General features: G+C 42.7%; 1 protein-coding gene across 1 annotated transcript; it reads left to right on the top strand.

The window, feature by feature from the left end:
• Positions 1-2,113: 2,113 nt before the first annotated feature.
• Positions 2,114-23,676, top strand: Pbk (PDZ binding kinase). Its single transcript, XM_005075252.4, has 8 exons — positions 2,114-2,388; positions 5,258-5,335; positions 16,657-16,750; positions 17,821-17,963; positions 18,668-18,837; positions 20,097-20,226; positions 22,227-22,400; positions 22,843-23,676. The coding sequence occupies exons 2-8, from the start codon at positions 5,278-5,280 to the stop codon at positions 23,040-23,042; spliced, it is 969 nt and encodes a 322-aa protein (XP_005075309.1). The 5' UTR covers positions 2,114-2,388; positions 5,258-5,277; the 3' UTR covers positions 23,043-23,676.
• Positions 23,677-23,808: the final 132 nt, after the last annotated feature.

Below are 23,808 nucleotides of genomic sequence, written 5' to 3'. Positions count from 1 at the left end.
TTATGAACCGAATTGACTGGCGCCTTAGGCAGGAGGACAGTCATTTTCTCCTGAGGCCAACGAAACAGGCTAAGGAATGTCACAGATGCAGATGGATTTGGCTTTGAAGGGTTGGACACAGGGCGGGAGTCGGCGACAGATTTCCATTTGATCTGAATAGCTGAAATTGTTGGGGCACAGGGCTGTGTGTGACAGAAGCTCGTGAGTCTCCATGACGCATGCCCTCTTCCCAGTACTAATTTCCAACAGTTGCTTAACGTTCTAAGGGTGAAGAATACACATAGCGTTATCTTGCCTGAATGACGTCAGAGATTGTAAACAAATTTCCCCCGCTTAAAAAGAAATGATGGCACTAGGGAGATGGCTCAGCAACTAAGAGCGCTGGCTGCTCTTCTGGAGGAGTTTGACTGCCAGCACCCACACGACAGCTCACAGTTGTCAATAACTCAGTGCCAGGGGGTCAGACTCCATCTTCTCTGGCCTCTGTGGGCACTGCATGTTCATGGTGCACAGACATATACACAGGCAGACACCTAAATACTTAAAATAAAATACATAAATCTTCAAAAATTCACATTGGCTAATGGTCATGAATACTTTTAATCCCAGTTCCTGGGAAGCAGAGACAGGAGGATCTCTGTGAGTCTGAGGCCAGCCTGGTCTACATATCGAGATCCAGATCAGGCAGAGATATATAATAAGAATCTATCTTTAAAAAATATGGAAGTGAAAATATGCTGAGAAGCCACGTCTTAGAAGTAAAGTGAATAGTAATGCCAATAACTAACATCACTAGACAAGACTGTGCGTTAATGTGTATAAGCACGTGAACACATATAGGAGCCATGCCACTGTGTGATACCATCTTTGTAAAGAAGCTGTCCCATCTGTCTGGGCTAGGACTGAAGGTTGAATTCCTCCAGACTATTGAAGAGGTCACAGTGCAGCACTGAGTACTCCTGCTGGGGGTGCATCTCAGTGTTTCTTGTATTACATTGTGTTTTCTTTTTTAAGGTACCACATGGTCCTTGAGCCCAACAGATGTTATGGGAATGTCTTCCTGCTCTCTCAAAGGAATCCATGTCTCTTGTAGTGAACATCGTAGGCTATGTTATGCAGACACTTGGCACACAGCAGGTGCTCTGAAAATATTTGTTAGGTAGAATGGAGTAATTACAAGAATTAGCAAATGATTCAGCAGGAGAAAAGAGCTTGCTGTTGAAGCCTGACTATCTCAGATCGCAGGAGTCTGAGGTGGATGAAGAGAACAAGTTTCTGTAAATTGTCCTCTGACCTCCACATGTGGGTGGTAGAAACACACACACACACACACACACACACACACACACACACACACACACACACAGACACAGACACAGACACATTTTTTTTTTCGAGACAGGGTTTCTCTGTGACTTTGGAAGCTGTCCTGGAACTAGCTCTTATAGACCAGGCTGGTCTCAAACTCACAGAGATCTGCCTCCCAAGTGCTGGGATTAAAGGCCTGTGGCACCACTGCCCGGCAGGAAAAAAAAAAAAAAAAATTTAGGTTAACAACATTTCTAAATGTTCAATTTCTATTCTCAACTCCAAACGGTAAACTCAACACATTTCTAGTTAGCGTTTTTTGTTTTTTTGTTTTTTGTTTTTTTTCGTTTTTTGAGACAGGGTTTCTCTGTAGCTTTGGAGGCTGTCCTGGAACTCACTTTGTAGACCAGGCTGGCCTCGAACTCACAGAGATCCGCCTGCCTCTGCCTCCCGAGTGCTGGGATTAAAGGCGTGCGCCACCAACGCCCGGCTCTAGTTAGCGCTTTAAGGTCTCATAAATCTGCAATAAAACACCCTATTCATGCATCTTCTGTACAGTGTTTGTAGTAGTTTGGATAAATTTGCCTTCAAAACAAACATACTTAATTATTTTTTTTCCTTTTTGGGCCAACATTCGTTCTTCTGAAGGACTGATACTTGCTATATAACTTTTCCAGCCGTTGTTTTGGAAGGTCCTTTCTCTTTGGCCTCAGTTGAACCTCCAAGCCCAAGCAGGCCAAGAGGGACTGCGCGAACGCGGAAGTTCTGACCCTAGTGCCGCTCCGTAGTCCGTGGCGGGCCCTTTGAAAGTGCGCGCGCCCTAAACGATGCGGCGGTTACTGCGGGTGTTAGCCTGAGCTGATCGTGCACTTCCCGGAGCAGCTGTCCAGACAGCTTTGAGCCAGCTCGGCAGTTCTAACCTAGTGCCACCCGGCGCGGAGCAACCTTTGAAAACGCGCGCGCCTAAACGCTGCGACGGTTACTGCGAGTGTCGGCGGGAGCTGTTCCTGCATCTTCCGGACTAGGCGCTCACACAGCTTTGAGCCAGCTCGTCACTTTTTACCCAAGGGTGTGACTGTGGTAAGGGAAAGCGTGGAGTGACTCGAGGGAGGATAGCGGACAGGGGTGAGGAGCGGAGGATCAAGGACCAGAGAAAGGGGGGATCGCGGATGGGAGGGTGACAGTCCCTAGGGGAGGACCCAGTGGACAGCGGCCGAGGAGATCTACGGGAAGGGCAGCTGATGGAGGGTACACAGCGACGAGATGAGGGAGGACCCAGGGGAAGCAGCGGACGGAGGAGATAGGGCACCATCGGGCACCTCCGAGAATCTGACCCTGAGCTCCTGGATCGCAGAGAGTTTGGGGGTTCAGAGAGGAAATCACCCTCTTCTTCATGAAGGAGACGGGGAAGCACCTCTCAAATAATGCCTCTGTTTTTAAAGGTGAGGCCACTGTAAAGGTTAGGGATGTGGCCTGGGCCCATTGCGTTCAGTCCGTGTCCAGCAAGCTTGCAGCCCTGGGTTCCATCCTCAGGACCGAAAGAGTGCCTGTGGCCCCAGCGCTAGGGAGGGGAGACTGAAGAAAGGACGGGAATGCGGCTGTGGGTAGAGTTTTATACACAGGAATGTTTTGAAAAATATATTCACATACATACATGAAAATTCATAAGGAACCCCATAACCATAGACTTAGCATATGCCTATAAGAAGATACTTTTGAAAAGTCAAGCACTTAAGCGATACTGTAAAGTTACGGGTGGGAGCGCAGGAGAGTTGATTCAGTGGTTTGCAGGGTCCTGAGCTGTTTCCCAGGACCCATGAGGATGGAGTGGTGCACAAGCGCCTGTAATTCCATCCTTCACCTCAGGCACCTGAATCACTGTGCATATACTACCCCCCTGCCACGCACATCAACATGATGGGAAATACAATCTTAAAAGGAGCCATCGGATTAACCAAGCATGGTGTACACATGGTGTACACCCGGAGTCTCAGTTGTTGGGAGTTGAAGCAGGGGGATGCAGCATTGGGTATCAGATGGGTATACACAGCCAGTTGAAGGCCAGTTAAGCACTGGTGAGACCCAGACTCAACAGAACAAAACATGACCAAGGGTTTAGCAAGCCAATCAAATGTGCTATTTCAAACGTGCCCTTTGAACCCTAAACCTAAAGGTTGGGTGGTTTAAAGTTAGTATAGTTACTTAACAAGTAACACCGATGGAAAGCATATACAGACCTAAGACAGTATATAGACTACGGCTCAAACTCAGCCAGGAAGGAAAAATACCACCAGACAACTGAAATGGGTGGGACATAGCATATTTTGGTACAAATAGCATTAAATGGAAGGTAAGGCAGTTTTGAGTGTCCAGAATATAAGGGACTGTTGAAACATTTAGACCTAGGTGTTTTAATCTTTTAAAAACACGTTTCTGTGTATATCCAGTCTTCAAGCTGTGGGAACATGGACATTGACATGCTCCAGGCCACTCTTTGCCAAGCATTTTGCACACGGCTTGCATTCTACAGGCAGATTTGTTCCCTCTGTTTCCCAAACTGGGTTGCACCCATTCTCATCTAGAATCTCAGTGTTAACCCCATCTCCATGGATAAGTCCACAAAATCGTGTCTTCAGCTTTGTTCCAGATGTATATTTGACTTCTTGTTTGACCTTTCCTCCAAGATCCAACAAAGCATCCAAAAATGAGCTCCCAATCTCCCATGCCCTCTTTTTTTTTCATTTGTTCAATCTAGAACTTCCCTCCCACCCTACCCCCTTTATTTTAACTTTTTTCTTCCTAGCCACAGTTAAGCTGTCAGGAAATCATGGCATTTCTGGACAGCTTTAGACATGCTGGATCATGGAGTCATATGTGTGTGTTTCTATATATGGTTTAGTTTACTTGGCATGTTTTCCTGGTTCACTTGTACATAGCAATACTTTGTTACTTGCTATGCAGATCTCACACTGTGCTCCACACTCAGCATCTAAGGGGTCTCCTGTCTGTTTGGACTGTTAGGAGTATGGCTGCTTGTATGCAGTTTTACATGTTTGTTTTGTTTGAGGCAGGATCTCACTGTTGTCCAGGTTGGTGTTAGCCTCCAAGTGCTGATATTACAGGCTTGTCTTAAAGGAAAATGAGACCTGTTCTCCTGGGAAGTATGAGAGGGAAAAACATACTGTTTACTTTTTGTTTTGGCACTGGGGATCAAACTCATGGCGTGTGCATGCCAGGTTAACATTCTACCACTGAGTTACATTCCCAGCTCCTGCTTACTTTTTTTTTTTTTTTGGTTTTTCAAGACAGGGTTTCTCTGTAGTTTTGGAGGCTTTGGAGGCTGTCCTGGAACTAGCTCTTGTAGACCAGGATGGTCTCTGAAACTCACAGATACCCTCCTGCCTCTGCCTCCCAAATGCTGGGATTAAAGGTGTATGCCCACTGCCTGGCTCCTACTTACTTTTTTGAATGAGGTATTTTGTTTTAATCCAAGTCAATATTTTTAAAAGCTTTTTAAAAATTACATTTGTGTATATAAACACACATACATACACACATATGTATATGTTGTATATGTGTGTGGTGGTCAGAAGACAATTTGTGGGAGTTGGTTCTCTCCTCTATATGGGTTCCAAGAATTGAACTCAAGTTGGCAGGCCTGGCAGCAAGTGCTTTTACCTTCTGAGCTATGTCTCTGGCCTCTAAGTATATATTTTATAGTTAAAACTACAACCCCTAATCACTGATAGTATGACCATGAGTAAGCAATTGTATTTCTGGGTTTCATTTCTACCATTGTAAATAAAATTGGACAAAGTATTTATTTGCTGAGGTCATTTTTGGTTCTCAAATCATATATTTCTATGATAAAATGATGTTATGGGATTCTCCTCACAAGTGAGTGTTATTCTTTATAGCTGCAGTATAACTTAGTTTGTTTTCATCATAGGACCTAAAGTGATTGCTACAATGGAAGGGATCAATAATTTCAAGACACCAAACAAATTATCTGAAAAAAGGAAATCTGGTAAGACTGCAGAAGACAGAACTTTTCTTGTTGCTATTTCTACCAGAAATGTTTCAGTGTTTGCTCATTGTCATTGTCTTTGAACAGTCCAGCATTGGTTATTAAAAGCATGCTAACCATAATGGAGCTCCTAATAGTGTGACCAGACTGTCTGCCAACTGACATGGTCATTCTGCATTTAAGGTTCTTCCTGGTGATGGTCTTCTGGCTTGAATCATACATTAACAGGAGTCAGTTCACTCCTTCTAGGAGGAGATTCCTAGGGTTCCTCCAGGAGTCGAGCATCAGGCTTGCATAGCAAGCATTTTTATTGTGGATGTGTCTCGAAGATTGTTTACGGTATCTTTGTTTGAGACGGGGTTTCTCTGTGTAACTGTGGCTGTCCTGGAACTCACTCTGTAGAGCAGGCTGGCCTTGAACTTAGAGATCCACCTGCCTCTGCCTCTGGGGTGCTCGGATTAAACCACTGCCTGATTTGTATAGGATATCTTAAGTGATTGGTCATGTGTAGATTAATAGACACTTGAACAATCCTTTCCACTCCAATATCTAAAATGATTTTTAAAAATTACCTTATTAGACTGTCTCATCATGCTTTTGAATAGAGGTGCTTGCTAATGGACTTATCTGTGCCGTTCCCACTGTATTATTAGATGTAGCTGTTCACAGATACAGTTCTCAGGCTCCAGCCCCTCTATTGCCTCTGAGTCCTGAGATTATAGCTTATGTTCCCACACCCAGCCCATGAGGACCTTTAAGAGCATCTACTTATCCTCCAGTGTGCCCACCCTATTCTGGTCATTTTTGATTAGGTGATAGATGTTTTATGTTGAGTGCTGATTTTTGTCACTCTACAGGGTGTTTGGTCTCATGAAGACCCAAAGCTTATTTGGCTGAATGATGGTGAATCTGCTCCTTTTGAGACTGGCCTTTAAGCTTTCTTACAGACTTTGCTTGGGCTAAAGCAGTAGTACTTAGTTGTTACACTTTAGAGGGCTTTACTTAACAGTCTGCTACAGTGCCGCCTGGTCTGGCTGATGATGGTAAAGTGATCTTACTCCTAGTCTTCCATTGCTTTCCTGGCTCGGGAGAATACTACCCATTATGTGTGCAGTTAAGTTCTAGCCAAGGACTCTATGGGAAATCTTTTCAGTTGCCCATTTTCTTTTAGCTCCCTCCTGTGTTCTGCTCCACAGCTTCCAGCTACCTAGTTGTCCTTGACCTCTGCTCTGTCCCTGTGGTTTGACAGTACTGTTGGGCTGTTTCCTCTGCTTGGGCCTGGACTGCCTTACCCTTTCAGGGTCATGGGGAGATGATAGGACTTGCTTCATTGGTTCGTCCTTGCTCAGAGGACACAGTTCTGCTGTGCCTCTTGTCATGCGTCTGAAAGCTATTGTATTTTGTCAGGTTTTTCAGTTCACAGGGAGAACTGTCACGTCTGCTGCGTGGCCTGTGTCCGAGAACGTGCGGAGGGTGTCGGGGATTGACAACACAGAGACTTGTTCAATGATATAAAGAGAACTTTAAGCAGGCCCCAAAAAGGCCCAAGAAAACTTCCTAAGAAAAGCTCCCACCAGAGAAGCTTCTGCTCTCTCCTCTACCCTGGCTGGTTCTGCTCTGACGCCAGAGGTGGATGTGTGTGGGTTTTTGAAGGTGCGGTTAGTCTCTGGACAAGGTCGAGGTCAGGGCGGTTTCCGTGGGAAGGCCTTTCCCAGGAACTTATTGTATCATTTTTAGTAAACATGTTTTTACTAAACATTGTCTTACAGCTGCCTACTCCCAGGCAGAAGGGGAAGTGGGTCTCTGCTCAAGGTCTGGTGTTCCCACAATTCACCCCTTTTTATTTTCAAATGAGGCACTCCTGGCTTAGGTCAAGTAGGGTCACCCTCCCTTTCCCGTCTTTGGGGGACCTTGAACCCCTGTTTTAGGTGGGAGGGGTCTTCCCCACAGGTTGACCGTCATCGGAGATACCCCAACCTTAAATCATCTGTAACCAACCTTCATGGCTATCGGGATTGCCATGGGCTAAGCTAAGCAATACTTGGTTACGGATCTCTTGTCTCTGGAACAAGGCACGTTTGAGCTCGGCATAAAGCCAGAATGCCTACTGCCACTGCCACCATTTCCAGGACCCCCATTGACATAGCGCCTCTCCATCACCATACCCATCACCAGATCTGGGCCATAACATTCTACCAGCCTTCATCTGTTACAAGGGTAACATGCACGTGATTTACATTCTGTTACAATTTGATAAAGTTTACAATCGTTTCAAGATCTGCTCAGGAAAGCATTTAGAAAGTGCACTTGCACAGATACATTGGGCACAATCATTGATGTTACACATGTAGCATTATGAAAAAATATGAACAATAGTTGTCGCATTAGGACAAGTTGCATTTCTCCAAAAAAAATACACTGGCCTAGTCGTGATTCTAGAAACAGGAACCATCAAGTCTGATATTTCAAGTGACCATGTCCTGTTCAAATACTGAAAAGAGGCTTTTGTCACTCATCATAGTCCATACCAATGTTCAAATATTTTAAATGGGTCCTTTTTTTTTCTCTGTTGGCTTCATGATGAAAACTCATCGGTCCGGAAGGTTGATGCAGCAGGTCTGTTGAGAAACTGGAAATCTCGAACCGACTGTTTTCTTTCTTTCTTGGGCTGCAGATTCGATGACATCAAGGGTCAGGAACATTGATTTAGGAGATCTCACTCAAACTGGCTTAGGTAGGCTCCCATGGTCTCAGGTCCAGTTTTTCTCTGCTCCATGCATCTCACTAAATGGTCTGACAGCTGCTGAAGCTTTATTCTTTTCCTGCAAGAAAACACAAACATGCCCTCGACCCCAAATTAGGGTCTTCTCCACTGTCTAGTGCATGGATGTCTCCATTTGACCTGAGCAATGGTTGCTCAAGTTCCATCATGCCAGAATCTGTCTGAAGCTCACTGGCATTCATATTATACAATTTTTGAATGAGGAGTGTATTATTTGATGAGTCATGTGGGTACTGGGGGCATTATTCTCCCTTTTTTATTTTTAAAAAATATTTTTCTTTTTTTAACTGTTGAAGCTGGACCATAACAGTAGAAGGATTTGTTTACCCTCCTTGGTTAACTATCTAGGTAAATTGGGATTACTACTTAGATTATTTGTAGATACCCAATAAAAAGGACATATCCATTAAATATTTCCCAAAAACTTCTGAAAATCACTCAAAGATTGTAAACTATACTGTGTCCAAATAACTTTTGAAAATTATTGGAAGTCTGTGAGTAGTCTTTCCAAATCTAACCTGTAGAGCTCTCACTAGCTGACAAGGCCTCATTTGCATCTTAAATTTTTCTGTTAAAACATCAACAGACTGGCTGGATGTTCCTTTTGGCTATATTTAAAGCAATCTAGGTAGCTTCTTAACTATTTTTGAAGGTAGATTTAAGTATCCTTTTAATCATATTAGCAGTTCACACTCACGCATTCACAATCACATTTCATACATACCGGTGTGGCCACACCATACATTCAGAACATACATGCATCTTTCAGTCATCCTTTTTCCCTAGGTCATGATTAGTCTGTTGCAATGAAGCTCCCTTAATTGAAATCTATGTAAAAGAACAACTCCAGCCAATACTTGAACTAAAAAGGTTAAAAAGTCCTATATGTTTTTATCATTCCTCCATTTGAGCTACAGTCATGGGGTACAGCCGTACCTACTCCTTGTAACTCTGTAGATGCAAGGTGGAGAGGCCAGGCTTTTGGCCAAAAGTTTTTAGAGATGACTCACAAAATAGAACTTAAATGTAAACAAAATTTTCCATTCCATATACCTTTGTCTTTGTCTTTTTCTTTAATTAATACCAGTACCAATTTTTTTTTTTTGAGTCAGGGTTTCTCTGTATTGTTTGGAGGCTGTCCTGGGACTTGCATAAAGGTGTGTTGGGATTAAAAGCGTATGCCGCTGGGAATCTCTTGGATTCCCCTACTTCCTGACCCTGGTATCAGGCTTAGGAGGGGGAAACTCAGAATGTCTAGTTTCTGACTTTTTAATCTCATTGGCAGCAGCCGCTCCCAATGTATTATTGGTGTTATAAAAATTGATGAACAGGGAGCTGGAATGACTAACTGGCATTAACATGGGGGGGAATCCTCACCAACGCCCATATTTCCCTTACCTGAGTGTTCAGCAATGGTTGGATCTTTATCATGGTGAGCATTCCTAGTATCCGGAGTAGTATTGGGGTCGACATGCCTGATGCACCGTTCGGGGACCCAAATGGGCTTCTCACTTCCTGGAGGGAAAACACAAACAGCCCCTCGGACCCTAGCTAGTAGGGGAGTGGGTGGCTGCCATTTTCCTGTAATCAAATCCTTCCATCTGACCCATCCCAAGGACTGGGAGGGTTTGTTCCAATGTCTCTCCATAGCAGACAAATTATTACGGTCTACGGTCAAAAAATTTAAAATGTAAAGTATGGTGGATAACTGAATATTGGGGGAGGTAACATACTCCCCCTTTTTTATTTTCTTAAAATACTGTTTGAGAGTGGCATGGGTGCGCTCCACAATAGCCTGTCCCGTGGGGTTGTGAGGAATACCAAAAGAATGGACAATGTGATGTTCCCTGCAAAAGGCAGCAAAGCGATTGCTGGCATAGGCAGGGCCATTGTCCGTTTTTAGGGCATCGGGTACGCCCATGTAGGCAAAGGCCTGCAGGCAATGAGAAATAACATCTTTAATCTTCTCTCCTGAGTGGAGAGAGGCAAAAATCAGTTTAGAATACGTATCCACCGAGACATGCATGTATTTTAATTTCCCTGCCTGTGGCAGGTGAGTGACATCCATTTGCCAGAGATGGTTGGCCCTGAGGCCCCGGGGATTTTCCCCTCATTGGGAGAATTATGATAAGGGGCACAATCAGGGCACTGAGAGGTAATCTGTGTAGCTATGGATAAGGGGCACCCAGTGTGAAATTTAATGGAGCGGGCATTTAGATGATACCGCTCATGGAGCTGGTGGGCCAGCTGCTCCTGAGTAAATAAGACCCTAGGGCGGGTCAAGGAGTCAGCAATTTCATTGCCCTGGGCAAGGGGTCCTGGAAGGTTAGTATGTGCACGAATAAATCCCACATAAGCAGGGTGGATGCGCTGCCAAATAAGATGTTGGAGCTGAACTAATAAGGAACGAACCTGGGAGGTTGGAAGAACATATGGAGAAGTTTCTAAAGGTCTAACAATGTTGGCAACATAAACACTATCAGTATATAAATTAAAGGGCTCTCCCTCAAACATTTGGAAAGCCATCAAGCATGCAAACCACTCGGCGGCTTGTGCTGACATCTGTCCTGTGGGTACCCTCTTCTGCACCTGAGAAGAAACCACCATCGCAAAACCCTTGGAGGAGCCGTCTGTAAAGACTGAGCGAGCTCCAACTAGAGGGTTCTTTAAAATCTTGGGAAAGATCACAGGGTGTTGTTTGAAAAAAGACATCAAGGGGCTGTTGGGATATTGGTTATCAAACTGTGCGCCTGTAGATGTAATAAACAGGGTCCACCCATCATGGAAGATCTGTAGATGTTCCACCTCCTCCTTACCATAAGGAAGGATAATTTTATCAGGACTCTTTCCAAAGGTTTGAATGCTAAACTTGTGTGCCTTCCACAATAATTGTAAAATGAGATCATAGTAAGGGGTCACTACCTTCTTAGGGAGGCTGACAAATGTACCCAATAAATAGGACCAGTCTGCCAAAACACGGCAGTGGGCGAAAAGCTAGATGAAAGTACAACCAGAACAAGGGGCTGCCCATAATCTATACGCCGAAGGTGGGCTTGCTCTATACTTCTTAACAACAATTGTAGGGCTTCCCTGGCCTCTGGGGTAATCTGTCTAGGGGAAGTTGGAGCAGGATCTCCAGGAAGAATATCATAAAGCGCTTTAAGAGCCCCTGTTTTAATAGAAAGAGAAGGGCGAAACCACTGCACCTCTCCCAAGAATCTCTGCCAATCATGAAGTGTTTTTAAATTTGAACAATCAATTTGGAGTCTTTGTGGCCGGAGGCCAGTTTGTTGAATTTGATGACCCAAATAAGTATAAGGGGGTCTCTTTTGGATCTTTTCAGGAGCCAAAATAAATCCGCGGGCCTCCAGAAGTTCCTGTAGCTCTGCAAAGGCTATGTAACATTGTCTTTCTTCGGCCGCGGCCAAAAGAATATCATCCATGTAGTGGATAATGTAAAGATCAGGGAACTTACGTCTGAGGGGATCTAAACAGGCAGCTACATAAATCTGGCATATAGTTGGACTATTAGCCATCCCTTGGGGGAGCACCACCCATTGGAAGCGAAGGGCAGGCTCCCTAAAGTTAATCGCAGGAAGGCTAAATGCAAACCGAGGACTATCTTGAGAATGCAAGGGAATAGAAAAGAAGCAATCCTTCAAATCAATAACAATCAAATGCCAGTCTTTAGGAATGGCCACAGGCACGGGCAAGCCAGGCTGCAGAGCCCCCATAGGCTGCATGGTCGCATTCACGGCCCTCAAGTCTTGTAGTAACCTCCATTTCCCTGAAGATTTTTTTATTACAAATATAGGGGTATTCCAAGGGGACGTGGAAGGAACCAAATGACCTGCCTCCAATTGTTCTTGAACTAGCTGGTGAGCCGCCCTTAGTTTCTCCGCTGGTAAGGGCCACTGTTCCACCCATACCGGATCATCTGATAGCCATGTGATGGGTATGGGGGCTGGCGGCGCAACAGTGACCCTCATCAAAAATGGCCAAAACCCTTCCTATCCCCTGGGGCCCTGGTCTCCAAAGGGAGGGATGCCACAGGGCAAACCTCTCCCTGTTCTAGTTTACCTAGTTCCCTCCCCGGGCTCCAGCCCCTCCCTTGCATCATCTGGGGGCCCCTGCTTTTGGACTTGGGTGCCTGAGTGGTGAGGACCACTCCCATTTCTTGCATGAGGTCCCGTCCCCAGAGGTTAATAGGGAGGCCAGGCAAAACATATGGCTGGAAAAGCCCTGTGTGGCCTTCAGAGTCTTGCCACTTTAAGATTCTGAGGCTTTTTTGGGGCACAGCCTGTCCTATTCCCTGGAGGGTCACTGTCCCTTCCTCTTTCGGCCAGGCAGGGGGCCAGAATTTATCTGAGAGGACAGAGAAATCTGCCCCAGAATCTAAGACGCCCCTAAAGGACTTGCCTTCTATCTTTAATGTAAGCTGGGGGCGGTTCTCCATAGTGGCTACCCAAAATGCTGCCGGGCCGGTACTTCCAAAACCTTGGTTGCCCCTTTTCTCTTTAATTTTTCTAGCCTCACAAGGAGCTGTAGGGAGAAGGAGTATCTGAGCAATCCGTTCTCCTGCAGGGATGGCAACAACCCCACTGCCCACTGATGTCATTATTTTAATCTCCCCCTCACTATCCTGGTCTATAACACCGGGGTGTACCTGGATGCCTCGAAGAATAGTACTGGACCGTCCCAAAAGTAGTCCGACCGTGCCTGGGGGCAATGGCCCATGCACCCCAGTAGGGAGGGCCTGGATCCCCATTTCCGGTGTTAGGATTGCCCGGGCAGAGGGAGCGAGGTCCAATCCTGCACTCCCGAGGTGGCTCTAAGGAGGTCTGAGATATGAAGGGGTTGCTCTGGGGGAGAAAATGAGTCCTGCCACTGCCCAGAGCAGGGGTCATTGCCCCGTACACATTGGTTTTGGGGCCCTGGGGCGGGGCCCTCCTCCCGTTTCCCTGATTATTATTAGCAGAAAGGAAATTTCCCTCCCTGTCAGTTTTAGAGTAGCAGTTATTGGCCCAATGATATCCCCTTCGACAACGGGGGCATAAACCAGGTCTCTTGAGACCCGTAGTACTATTTTGAGGGCACTCTCTACGGAAGTGTCCCTCCCTACCGCAGCTAAAACATGTTTTTCTCCTTCCCAGAGTAGGTCTTTCTTTCCCCACTTGGGGCCGAATAGCAGCAGCTAACACTTGGCCCTGGATGAAGTTCCCATCAATGTCCCTACAGATCCGGATATAGTCATTTAGACTTTTATTGCGATAGGGGCGAAGGGCTTCCTTACAATATTTATTTGCATTTTCAAATACCATCTGCTGATGACTGGCATCGCAGGCCCAATGCCCCCAAATATTCTTTCTGCTACCTGACTGAGACGGTCTACGAAGTCTTGAAAAGGTTCGGAAGGTCCTTGAAGGACTTTGGACAGATGATCCCCTCCTTCCTTGGAAGGCAATGCTTTCCAAGCCCCTTGGGCCGCTGCTGCCACTTGGGCATAGACTGCGATGTCATATTGCATTTGCTGCTGAATGGTGGCGTATTGACCACTTCCGGTAAGCATCTCCACATTTCTCTGGGGCTGTCCGGCCTGTGCATTCCTTTGGGCTGTCTGGCTGCATCTTTCCTGAAACTCACCTCTCCAAATCAAATAATCTCCCCCCGACAGAGCTGCTCTGCAAAGCTGCTGCCAATCGCCAGGTGTCAAATTAAGAGACGCAAAAGATTCCATTAAGGAAAGTGTAAAGGGAGCCTGTGCTCCATAATTTAAAGTTGCCTCTTTCAGTTGTTTTATATCTTTGAAACTTAAAGGGTCATGGCGCCGAATGACCTGTCGAGAATTGTTCGGGTCTGGAACTTCCATTACCGGGGCCACCACTGGGCAGCATTGGACCCCTCCTCTGGGTCTTCCCTCCAGGTCTGAGAAGGACTGGGTTATCTCATAGGAGGAGTCCCTTTTTTCAGAGTATGGGGAAGGGTTTCTCTCCCTGTCCTATCTTTCCTTAATTAGAATCTTTTTTAGTTCTTTTTAAGGGCCGCAATCTCAGCAAGTAACCGTTCCTTTTCAGACTGTGACGAGTCTGAGTCTGAGCTACTTCCATTTTCTAGGTCTGATAGAGAAGGATATAACCGATTCTGACCGGAGTCCTTCTTTTTGGGTCGCGCCCGGAGATCTCTACCCATTTTTTTGTTGTTACTAAGAGACTCCTCCTCATCCTCACTAACAATGGAGCCTCTAGTTTCAGTCACGGTCTCTTCATCATCACTCTCTGCCCCTGAACTCAAGGAGGCTTGAGTCTCAGTCTCTTGTAACTCTAAAAAAGCCTCTTTTGTGTCCTGAACTACCTGGCGGTGACGAACCTTATCTGTCAAAAGTGCTCCCCTCACTAATCTCCATAAGGAGAATGTCGTAGGGGGCAAGGACTCAGATCCCTCTTTTCGTAAAAGTCTATGAAGATCACGGCGAACCTCCTCCCAATCTGGAATATTTAAGCTTCCCCCAGTAATGAACCATGGACTGGCTCGTTCGATGGATTTTAGAAAGCCTTCTAGGGTTTTAGACTTGACTGCAGTCCCATGTTCTTTAAGTAACTTTTTTAGTTGATACTGTAATGATTCTAGCTTCCCGGAACTATTCCCCATAGTTTCTTAACCCCGTCCACTTACCTCGCTTTCACAATCTCAGTGGGACCTCCAATTGTCACGTCTGCTGCGTGGCCTGTGTCCGAGAACGTGCGGAGGGTGTCGGGGATTGACAACACAGAGACTTGTTCAATGATATAAAGAGAACTTTAAGCAGGCCCCAAAAAGGCCCAAGAAAACTTCCTAAGAAAAGCTCCCACCAGAGAAGCTTCTGCTCTCTCCTCTACCCTGGCTGGTTCTGCTCTGACGCCAGAGGTGGATGTGTGTGGGTTTTTGAAGGTGCGGTTAGTCTCTGGACAAGGTCGAGGTCAGGGCGGTTTCCGTGGGAAGGCCTTTCCCAGGAACTTATTGTATCATTTTTAGTAAACATGTTTTTACTAAACATTGTCTTACAGCTGCCTACTCCCAGGCAGAAGGGGAAGTGGCCAGGAACTTATTGTATCGTTTTTAGTAAACATGTTTTTACTAAACATTGTCTTACAGCTGCCTACTCCCAGGCAGAAGGGGAAGTGGGTCTCTGCTCAAGGTCTGGTGTTCCCACAGAGAACAGCTCTAAGAGCAGTTATTCCTGACCAGAAGCAGAACTGCCTTATCTTTGTAATAATTATAGAATGCTCTGAATTTAGATTTGTTTTGTTTTTGTTTTTGCAGATGCCAAAGCAAATTCTAGTATTCAAACATATGTGCTCATGGTGTGTGTGTGTGTGCATTCTCCTTGGGCACATGTCATGGGATCAGGAAACTTTATGTAAAAGGCCAGGTTGTATATAGTTCCAAGCATGTTGATCCTGTGACACACAGGTCATATGTATCCCAGAATAGTCACAAAGTTGACTTTCCTGGTAGACCTTGAGGACCACATTGGGACTTCTTATGTTTTCTTGTTTACTTTCCTTCTTTTTAATCTTTTTCTTTAAGATATATTTTTATTTATGAGTGTGTGTGTGTGTGTGTGTGTGTGTGTGTGTGTGATATGTGTGTATGCATGCCACATGCTTGTGGGTGCCCTTGGAGGCCAGAAGAGGGCGTTGGATTGCCTGGAAGTTGGAGTTACATACAGATGGTTATAAGCTGCCTGATGTGTGTACTGGAAATCAGACTCTGGTCCTCTGTACAAGCACCACTGAGTCATCTTATCAACCTCTATACTCTTTATTTTTAAATAGTCCTTTAAGAATGTAAAAACAAGCCGGGCGTTGGTGGCGCACACCTTTAATCCCAGCACTCGGGAGGCAGAGGCAGGTGGATCTCTGTGAGTTTGAGGCCAGCCTGGTCTACAAGAGCTAGTTCCAGGACAGCCTCCAAAACAATACAGAGAAACCCTGTCTCGAAAAACCAAAAAAAAAAAAAAAAAAAAAAAAAAAAGTAAAAACAAAAAGGCCATGCAGTGGCAGCACATGACTTTAATCCCAGCACGTGAGTTAGATCTCTGTTAGTTCAAGGCCAGCCTATTCTACAGAGCGTGTTCCAGGACAGCCATAGCTACACAGAGAAACCATGTCTTGAAAAGCAAGCAAACAAGCAAAAAAGGACCAGTGAGATAGCTCAACAAGTTGACCTGAGTGTAATCTGCCCAGAACCAAGTTCAAAAGCTGTCCTCTGACCTCGACGTGTGTGCCGTGGCATTCACATCTACACACATACCATGTATACATACACACAATAATAACTAAACAGATTTTTAAAAAATTCTTAGTTTGTATGCCATAAAAAAACAGTAGGGTTACTGTGAGAGTTACAGAAGTAGTCTTGGTCAAAGGGTACTCACATACTCTGTTAAAAAAAAAAATGATGCTATTACTAATCTTACCACAGTGTTTAAAGACTGTCAAGATCCTTTTGTACTACTATTTTCAAGTGCTAAGTTCTTGCTTTTGTTTTTGATTTTTAGTATTATGTTCGACTCCATGTGTAACTATCCCTGCCTCTCCATTTATGCAGAAGCTTGGCTTCGGGACTGGGGTCAACGTTTACCTAATGAAAAGGTGAGTGCAAGATTTCTGACTTGTGGGTGTTAGGTCCCTGTGCCTGAATTGGGTAAGTTCTTTATTACACCTGAAGGTTACATTTCCAGTTCTCAGAATCTTGGTAAGTGCTAGAGTTCTGCCCCAAGCACTTTACTCCTAGATTCTTCATGGTAGATTATTAAAAGGGAATAGCTTAACCTTCTGCCATCTCTAAGAAGGGGAAAGATCCCAGAACATGGCTTTGAGTGTGGTGAACAAGTGTAGGAGAATTGTTCTGTTTGGAGTTGAAATAGTTGTTGGTGAAAGAGTGTGTCAGGGATGGGGAACTATTGGCAGTTAATGGCTATAGGGAAGGGAGAGTCAATTCTCTTCAGGGATGCAGCCCCTATGAGGCTACCCACGCTCCAGGAGATGGTCCTGTACCCATGCACTAAGTGGACTCTGGGCTTAACGAATAAAGAGCACATGAGGATTGAAGGGGAGGGCATGGAAAATACATTTGATCAGAACATGTATGTATAAAATTTCAAATAATAAAAGAGCATTCCATAATATAGACTGTTTTCATCTCTTTAAGTTAAAATTCTTTAATATTTATTATAGAATCTTGTAACTCATCTCTGGTACATATAGGTAAAATGTTTGATGAAATAGTGACTGACTTGCCAGAATAGAAATGTTAGAAAATAGTGTAGCAGTTTTCAAGTTAATTGTACTTTTATAAATTTGTAACATTCTATCTCTATCTTTCTCCTTTAATCCCTTCTCAGAGCTTAGATATTGAGACACTGACTTAGTCCAAACAGAAATATAACAAGGATTGATGATCTAAAGACTTTTATGTTTTTTTTTGTTTTTTTTTTGTTTTTTTGGTTTTACGAGACAGGGTTTCTCTGTATTGTTTTGGAGGCTGTTGGTCCAGAGATCCACCTGCCTCTGCCTCCCCAGTGCTGCGATTAAAGGCGTGCGCCACCACCGCCCGGCCGAATTTTATGTATTTTTAAATACATATTTCTATGGGGTCAATTTGAGGATGGTGTTGTTTTTTATTCCTTTTGTACCTTAAAATTTACGTATGTATTTTTTAGATCTCCACGTGGGTTGTCTCATTCTCCTTGGGCCGTGAAAAAGATCAATCCTTTATGTAATGATCACTACCGAACTGTGTATCAGAAAAGACTGACTGATGAGGCTAAGATTTTAAAAAACCTTAATCATCCAAACATCATAGGTAAGTGCAGGTTGACTTGGCGGCAGTTATGTGGCAGATCAGTGTTCTGTGGTGCTAGAAACAATATAGATACATTCTGAAAGGGTTTTGCTAATAAAGTTGACTTGGGTGTTATTGGAAATCACAAGTTAATGTGAATTGTCTAAAGTAAAAATTCTTGTAAGGTGCTAAAGAGATTAGGTAAAAGAGAGGTAAAAGGACTTACCGCATTTGTGGAGGACTCAGGTTCAGTTCTTGGCACCCACATGGTGGCTCACAACCATCCACGGGGTATCCAATGTCTTGACTTCCAGTGGCACCAGGCACACATGTGGTGCATATATAAAAAAAAAAACTTTTAAGATTCACATATCTTAGATCTTTAAGTGCTTGTATCCAACCCTCATGGAGTTGAGGTGTAGTCATTTTGTGCAGATAAAGATTTCAGGACTTAGACTGGTCTTCGTTTAGATCATTTATGCTCATTTAGATAGGTTCTTGCATTGTTTTCACTGTGCATTTTTGGGACTAATGTGTCTGGTGGAATCATTGTATTTACAAAAGTCTAATTTGATCTGTGGTGCTAGACACACACTTGAAGGCATTTAAATTCTAGCTGTGGGTTAATTTTCTAAACGATAGCTATTTCATTGTGTTAGATCAGGTCCAAGATATATTACCAAACAAGCCCTGGTTTCCAGAGGAAACTGTCACATTTTCTTTAGGGTACCGTGCCTTTACTGAAGCCAGTGATGGCAGTCTGTGCCTCGCTATGGAGTATGGAGGTGAAAAGTCTCTGAATGACTTAATAGAAGAGCGCAACAAAGACAGTGGAAGTCCTTTTCCAGCAGCTGTAATTCTCAAAGTTGCTCTGCACATGGCAAGAGGGCTAAAGGTAACTATATTTTAAATAGCTTTGGTGAACTATGAAGAAATTAAACATGGGTTATACCTATGTTGCTATATTTTTGGATAGATATAACAAGGGAAGAAAAGAAATGTATATATTAAACACTAGTAATAGTGACTAGAAAACTACTGATAACTCAGTGTCATGATAGTGATGTCAGGGTTACATGTTAAGGTTTCATGTGAAATTGGTTTATGGAACAGATTGAGGAAAAAAGCATTTTAAATACAATTAGTTCAATTAACTACATTTATAGATAATTTTAAATAGGATAGAGCTGGGCATGGTGGTACACACATTTAATTCCAGTGTGGCACAGGCAGGCAGATCTCTGAGTTCAAGCCCAGCATGGTCTACAGAGTAAGTTTGAGGGCAGCCAGGACTACATAGAGAAACCCTGTCTTGAAAAACAAAACAAAAAGGATAGAAACGTCTGAATTCCTTACTGACTGATGGCTTTAAGTATGTATGTACAGTGAAATTAATAATGTGACCGTGTTGGGGCCTATTCACTATGTGATGGGCTACATTTGCAGTAAGCATAGGAAGGGCAGATCACAGCAAGAACTACTTCTCTTTTCTAAGCCGCGCTCATAGGATAGTACTCAAGTGCTGACAAATGAACGCTGTTCAAAATGTGACTGTAATTACGGACAACCCCCAAAGGAGTTAATGTATAAAACATATAGAATACATCTCTGCTTCTGCTTATAGTAGCTCCATGTCACCTGCATTACATCACAATTTGAGAAAAGTTTGCTTTATTGTGAAGATTTCAAAATTCAGACAAAATTTTTAAATGACATGGCATGTTCCTTTCCTAGCTTCAAATACTTTGAAATAGATAAATAAGTTTATAAAAGGAATTTAAGTCATTGTTGGGATTTTTTTTGTTTGTTTTGTTTTTCGAGACAGGGTTTCTCTGTATTGTTTTGGAGGCTGGCCTCGAACTCACAGAGATCCGCCTGCCTCTGCCTCCCTAGTGCTGGGATTAAAGGCATGCGCCACCAATGCCCGCCTGTTTTTTTTTTTTTTTTTTTTTTTTTTTTGAGACATGGTTTCTCTGTGTAGCCCTGGCTGTCCTGGAACTCTCTGTAGACCAGGATGGCCTTGAACTCAGAGATCCTTCTGCCTTTGCCTCCCAAGGCATGCACCACCACTTCCTGGCTCAAGTCATTGTTTTATTGAAAGAATTTTTATTAGGTTTTCCCTGGTCATGTATTTGAATGCTTTTACAATTTTAGTATCTGCATCAAGAAAAGAAGCTGCTTCATGGAGATATAAAGTCTTCAAATGTTGTAATTAAAGGTGATTTTGAAACAATTAAAATCTGTGATGTAGGAGTCTCTCTGCCACTGGATGAAAATATGACTGGTAAGTGGCATTGTTTTAAATTCATACAATTTTGCATTGTAGAACATAATAAACACATGTTTTAAATGAATTTCATGAAAAGTGTATAATATAGTTTCTTTCTGGTGTTTCGCTTTCTCTGAGCTCCCGCTCCATGTATTGACTTCTTGGCAGTGTGTCTTTTTTTTTTTTTGTCTTAGTTTGATTTGTTTGAGGTTGGTCAGGTTAAGATGGCCTCAGGCTCAGTCTGTGCCCACACTGGTCCTCACCAGCATGGATTTTGCCTGACTACCTATGGGAAAGACACATCCACCAGAGTAGAGCTTCCCCCAGCTTCTGGGCATTTGTAATCCAATCATGCAAATCATTTTTCCTTTTCTTTTCAACTATTTTTCTCTACTTTTATGTTTATTGAAAGCCTCAAAGTAGAATTTCAAAGATAAGCTTGTTTGATTAAAGAAACAGTTTTTCTCCCCTATTGTTTAGGAATTATAAGCATTTTGTTTTCAATTCTATCTTTATTTGTGTAAAATGGAGATTACAGTAATGAAATACTGAAAAATTATATTTTTAGTGTAATGTACTTTAACACTGTCCAGTGAATTTGATTTATCCTAATTAGAGAAACAGTTTTTAAACATATAAAGGAAATTTTGCCTTAAGGAAGATGTCATAGAATACTGGACAAAGGAACAAATAACTGGGAGAGCCTTGAGTTTTGGGAGTTTAGCAATGCAAATTTACATAACTATTGGGGTGTCATTGGGCCAGTTTCGGAGACTGTTTTGAATGGATTCATAAAATGATACACCATGTAAAGTCACTATTTCAGGAAACTTGTAGCTATTAGGGATTATTAAAAAGACAAAAGGCAACACACTTCCTTGTCAGCCAGGAAAGGAAGAACAAAGTCCATAAAAGGAATAAGACAGGAACAGATGTCACTGGGAAATGTTAATAAAGCCAGAACATTGAAAAAATAAAAATTCTCACCAAGACTGAAAAGAAAGAACATAATCACTAATATCAGGCATGAAGAGGGTCACAGCTGTACATTCTACATATGTATAAGGACTATTACAGACAGCTGTATTCCACCAAATATGACAGATATATAAAAATGCAATTATCAAAATAGATATAAGAACTAGGAAATCCAAAAATAGCTAGTAAAACAATCCTACAAAGAATCTCATGGTTGATTTTAAAAGAAAATTGGTACTAGAACAAGTGGCTATCCATTTTATTTGTATATACTAGTAAACAATAAAACAAAAAGTTAAAAATTCCATTTATAACTGTTAAAACCCCAAGATATTTAAATATCTAAGGAGAAAAAAAATCCACTAAGTCTAAGCCTGTAGTCTGGAAACCATAAAATATCACTAAGATGGAACCAGACAGTGAAAGAAAGATCTGTGTATTTCACTTGATACTATTGAGATGTTAATTCTTTGTAGATTGATCTACTAGCCCATTCTTTCCTAATTAAGTTTTGCTGTTTGTTGTTTTTGCTTTTCAATTGAAGCTGACAAAACTATACGGGACTATACGGGACTGTGAGTGGCATGAGATACTTTAACAGCCAGTATGTGACTATTTCTCTGGGTCTCCTGACTTAGCAATCATGGAAGCACTGAAATGCCATCTGTTATTCAACCTGTAACTTCAGAGCTTACAGGAAATCCAAGACCTAGACATAGTCTGCTGTTGTCACCCAGCTTGCATACCTTTATAAGCAAGATGGTCTGGCTTGAGCAGAATTTTGACATTATCTATACTCTAAATTTGTTATTACCTCCTAAGGGAAATGTAGTTTTCTTATATTCTCACCAACTGATGAGATTTTAATACTTACTAGTCTGATAGGGGACAGATCCATTATAGTGAGGTTGAATATAGGGATTAACTTATGAACTCCCCATATAAATGAGTTTTGCTTGTGTTTTGTTGGTTGCTTGCCTTTCTCCATGATCTTTAACACCTGCTCTTATGACTATTCTTGTATTTGTGTGTTTCAGTGACTGACCCTGAGGCCTGTTATATTGGTACTGAGCCATGGAAACCCAAAGAAGCCTTGGAGGAAAATGGCATTATTACTGACAAGGCAGATATGTTTGCTTTTGGTCTTACTCTGTGGGAAATGATGACTTTATGTATTCCACACATCAATCTTCCAGATGATGATGATGAAGGTATAAATACAAACAGGTTTTAACATAAATAGAAGTTTCTGGTAATTAATACATGAAATTCTTTCCATTAATATTCAAACAAGTTATAGTAATACTGTGATTAATTTGGCTAGATTTAACCTCATACAAATGAGACATGTATTGAGAATAGGTACATAAGGGTGTTCTTCCCTTGTAACCCCTCCACTCATGGATTCTCAATTTTCTTTAATAAATCTACATTTTCTGAGTGGGTAGGTGAGGAATCTAGTTAACAAGTTTCCTTAACTTCTTGAGAGAAAATGTCTAATCTCTGTGGCAGGAACGTTGAGCAGACTTCTGCCTGCGGTATAAAGGAACACTTACTGGATAACCCTGTCTTGTTGAAGGAGGGTAAACTGTTAAGCTATCCTATAACCTACATGATTTTGCTTGTTTCCATTTCTAACTCCCTCATGTGCAGATGCAACCTTTGACGAGAGTGACTTTGATGATGAAGCATACTATGCAGCTCTGGGGACCAGGCCATCCATCAACATGGAAGAACTGGATGAATCCTACCAGAAGGTCATTGAACTTTTCTCTGTGTGTACTAATGAGGATCCTAAAGATCGTCCTTCTGCTGCACACATCGTTGAAGCTTTGGAACTAGATGTCCAATGATGCTTTTTGTGGCAGTCTAAGCAGTAAGCATAGTTTGTATGTGAACTGTTAACTCACATGCATTTATTTAGTTACTATGACTTGCAGAGTGGCTAGACTCTGGAAGTGGCTTATTTTAGGATCACTGTACAGTTAATATTTGCATAATTTTTTGACATGTTATAAGCATTTATTGTACTGGATAGTCTATGAATTTAAAAAAAAGCTAACTCTCCAGGGTACCTAGATGCTGCTCCTACTGATTTAAAACACTAGTCACCCTGTCTAAGATGACTTAGAATCAGGGGATCATTGCTTTACTAAAGATCATTTTAGATATTCTCTTTAGTGGGTTGTTAAAATTCACTTTATACAGTGCAAAGTTTATCTTCATTTGCTCATAAAATGTCCAGCTTTAGCTGGGCTGTCTGTTGGCCCATGTGCTTATTAAATGTTCTCTGGATCTTAAGAGCAGGAAAGAGTAGCTCCTAGGGTTTTTGACCCTGGTTACTGCTGCCTTGCATCTCTTCACATCTTAGTGTCTAATTTATTGAGTATATTTTCATGCTAATGTTATTTTGTTTTTACTGACTGTATCCTAAGTCTTCTAAAGTTGTAATGTAAGAATAAATAAAGGACAGTTTTGGTACCTCAATATTATCTTCCATTGTTTGTGTTGCCATTAGACTTGTGGAATGAATGTGCTTTTTCTCGAAACCTTGTTTTCCTATGTATAAAGTGAGATTAAATTGGATCAGTTGTTTGAGTCATAAATGGCTCTTTGGAA

The sequence above is a fragment of the Mesocricetus auratus genome, unplaced genomic scaffold (genome assembly GCF_017639785.1).
Source record: "Mesocricetus auratus isolate SY011 unplaced genomic scaffold, BCM_Maur_2.0 Super-Scaffold_100707, whole genome shotgun sequence".
NCBI lineage: Eukaryota > Metazoa > Chordata > Mammalia > Rodentia > Cricetidae > Mesocricetus > Mesocricetus auratus.
This window is presented reverse-complemented; position numbering and strand designations above follow the sequence as displayed.

Excerpts from the sequence above, each read along its gene's own strand:
- Pbk (XM_005075252.4), top strand. The coding sequence starts at position 5,278 with ATGGAAGGGATCAATAATTTCAAGACACCAAACAAATTATCTGAAAAA. Across the intron at positions 16,751-17,820 it reads AACGTTTACCTAATGAAAAG|ATCTCCACGTGGGTTGTCTC; the intron begins GTGAGTGCAAGA and ends TGTATTTTTTAG. Across the intron at positions 18,838-20,096 it reads ACATGGCAAGAGGGCTAAAG|TATCTGCATCAAGAAAAGAA; the intron begins GTAACTATATTT and ends TTACAATTTTAG.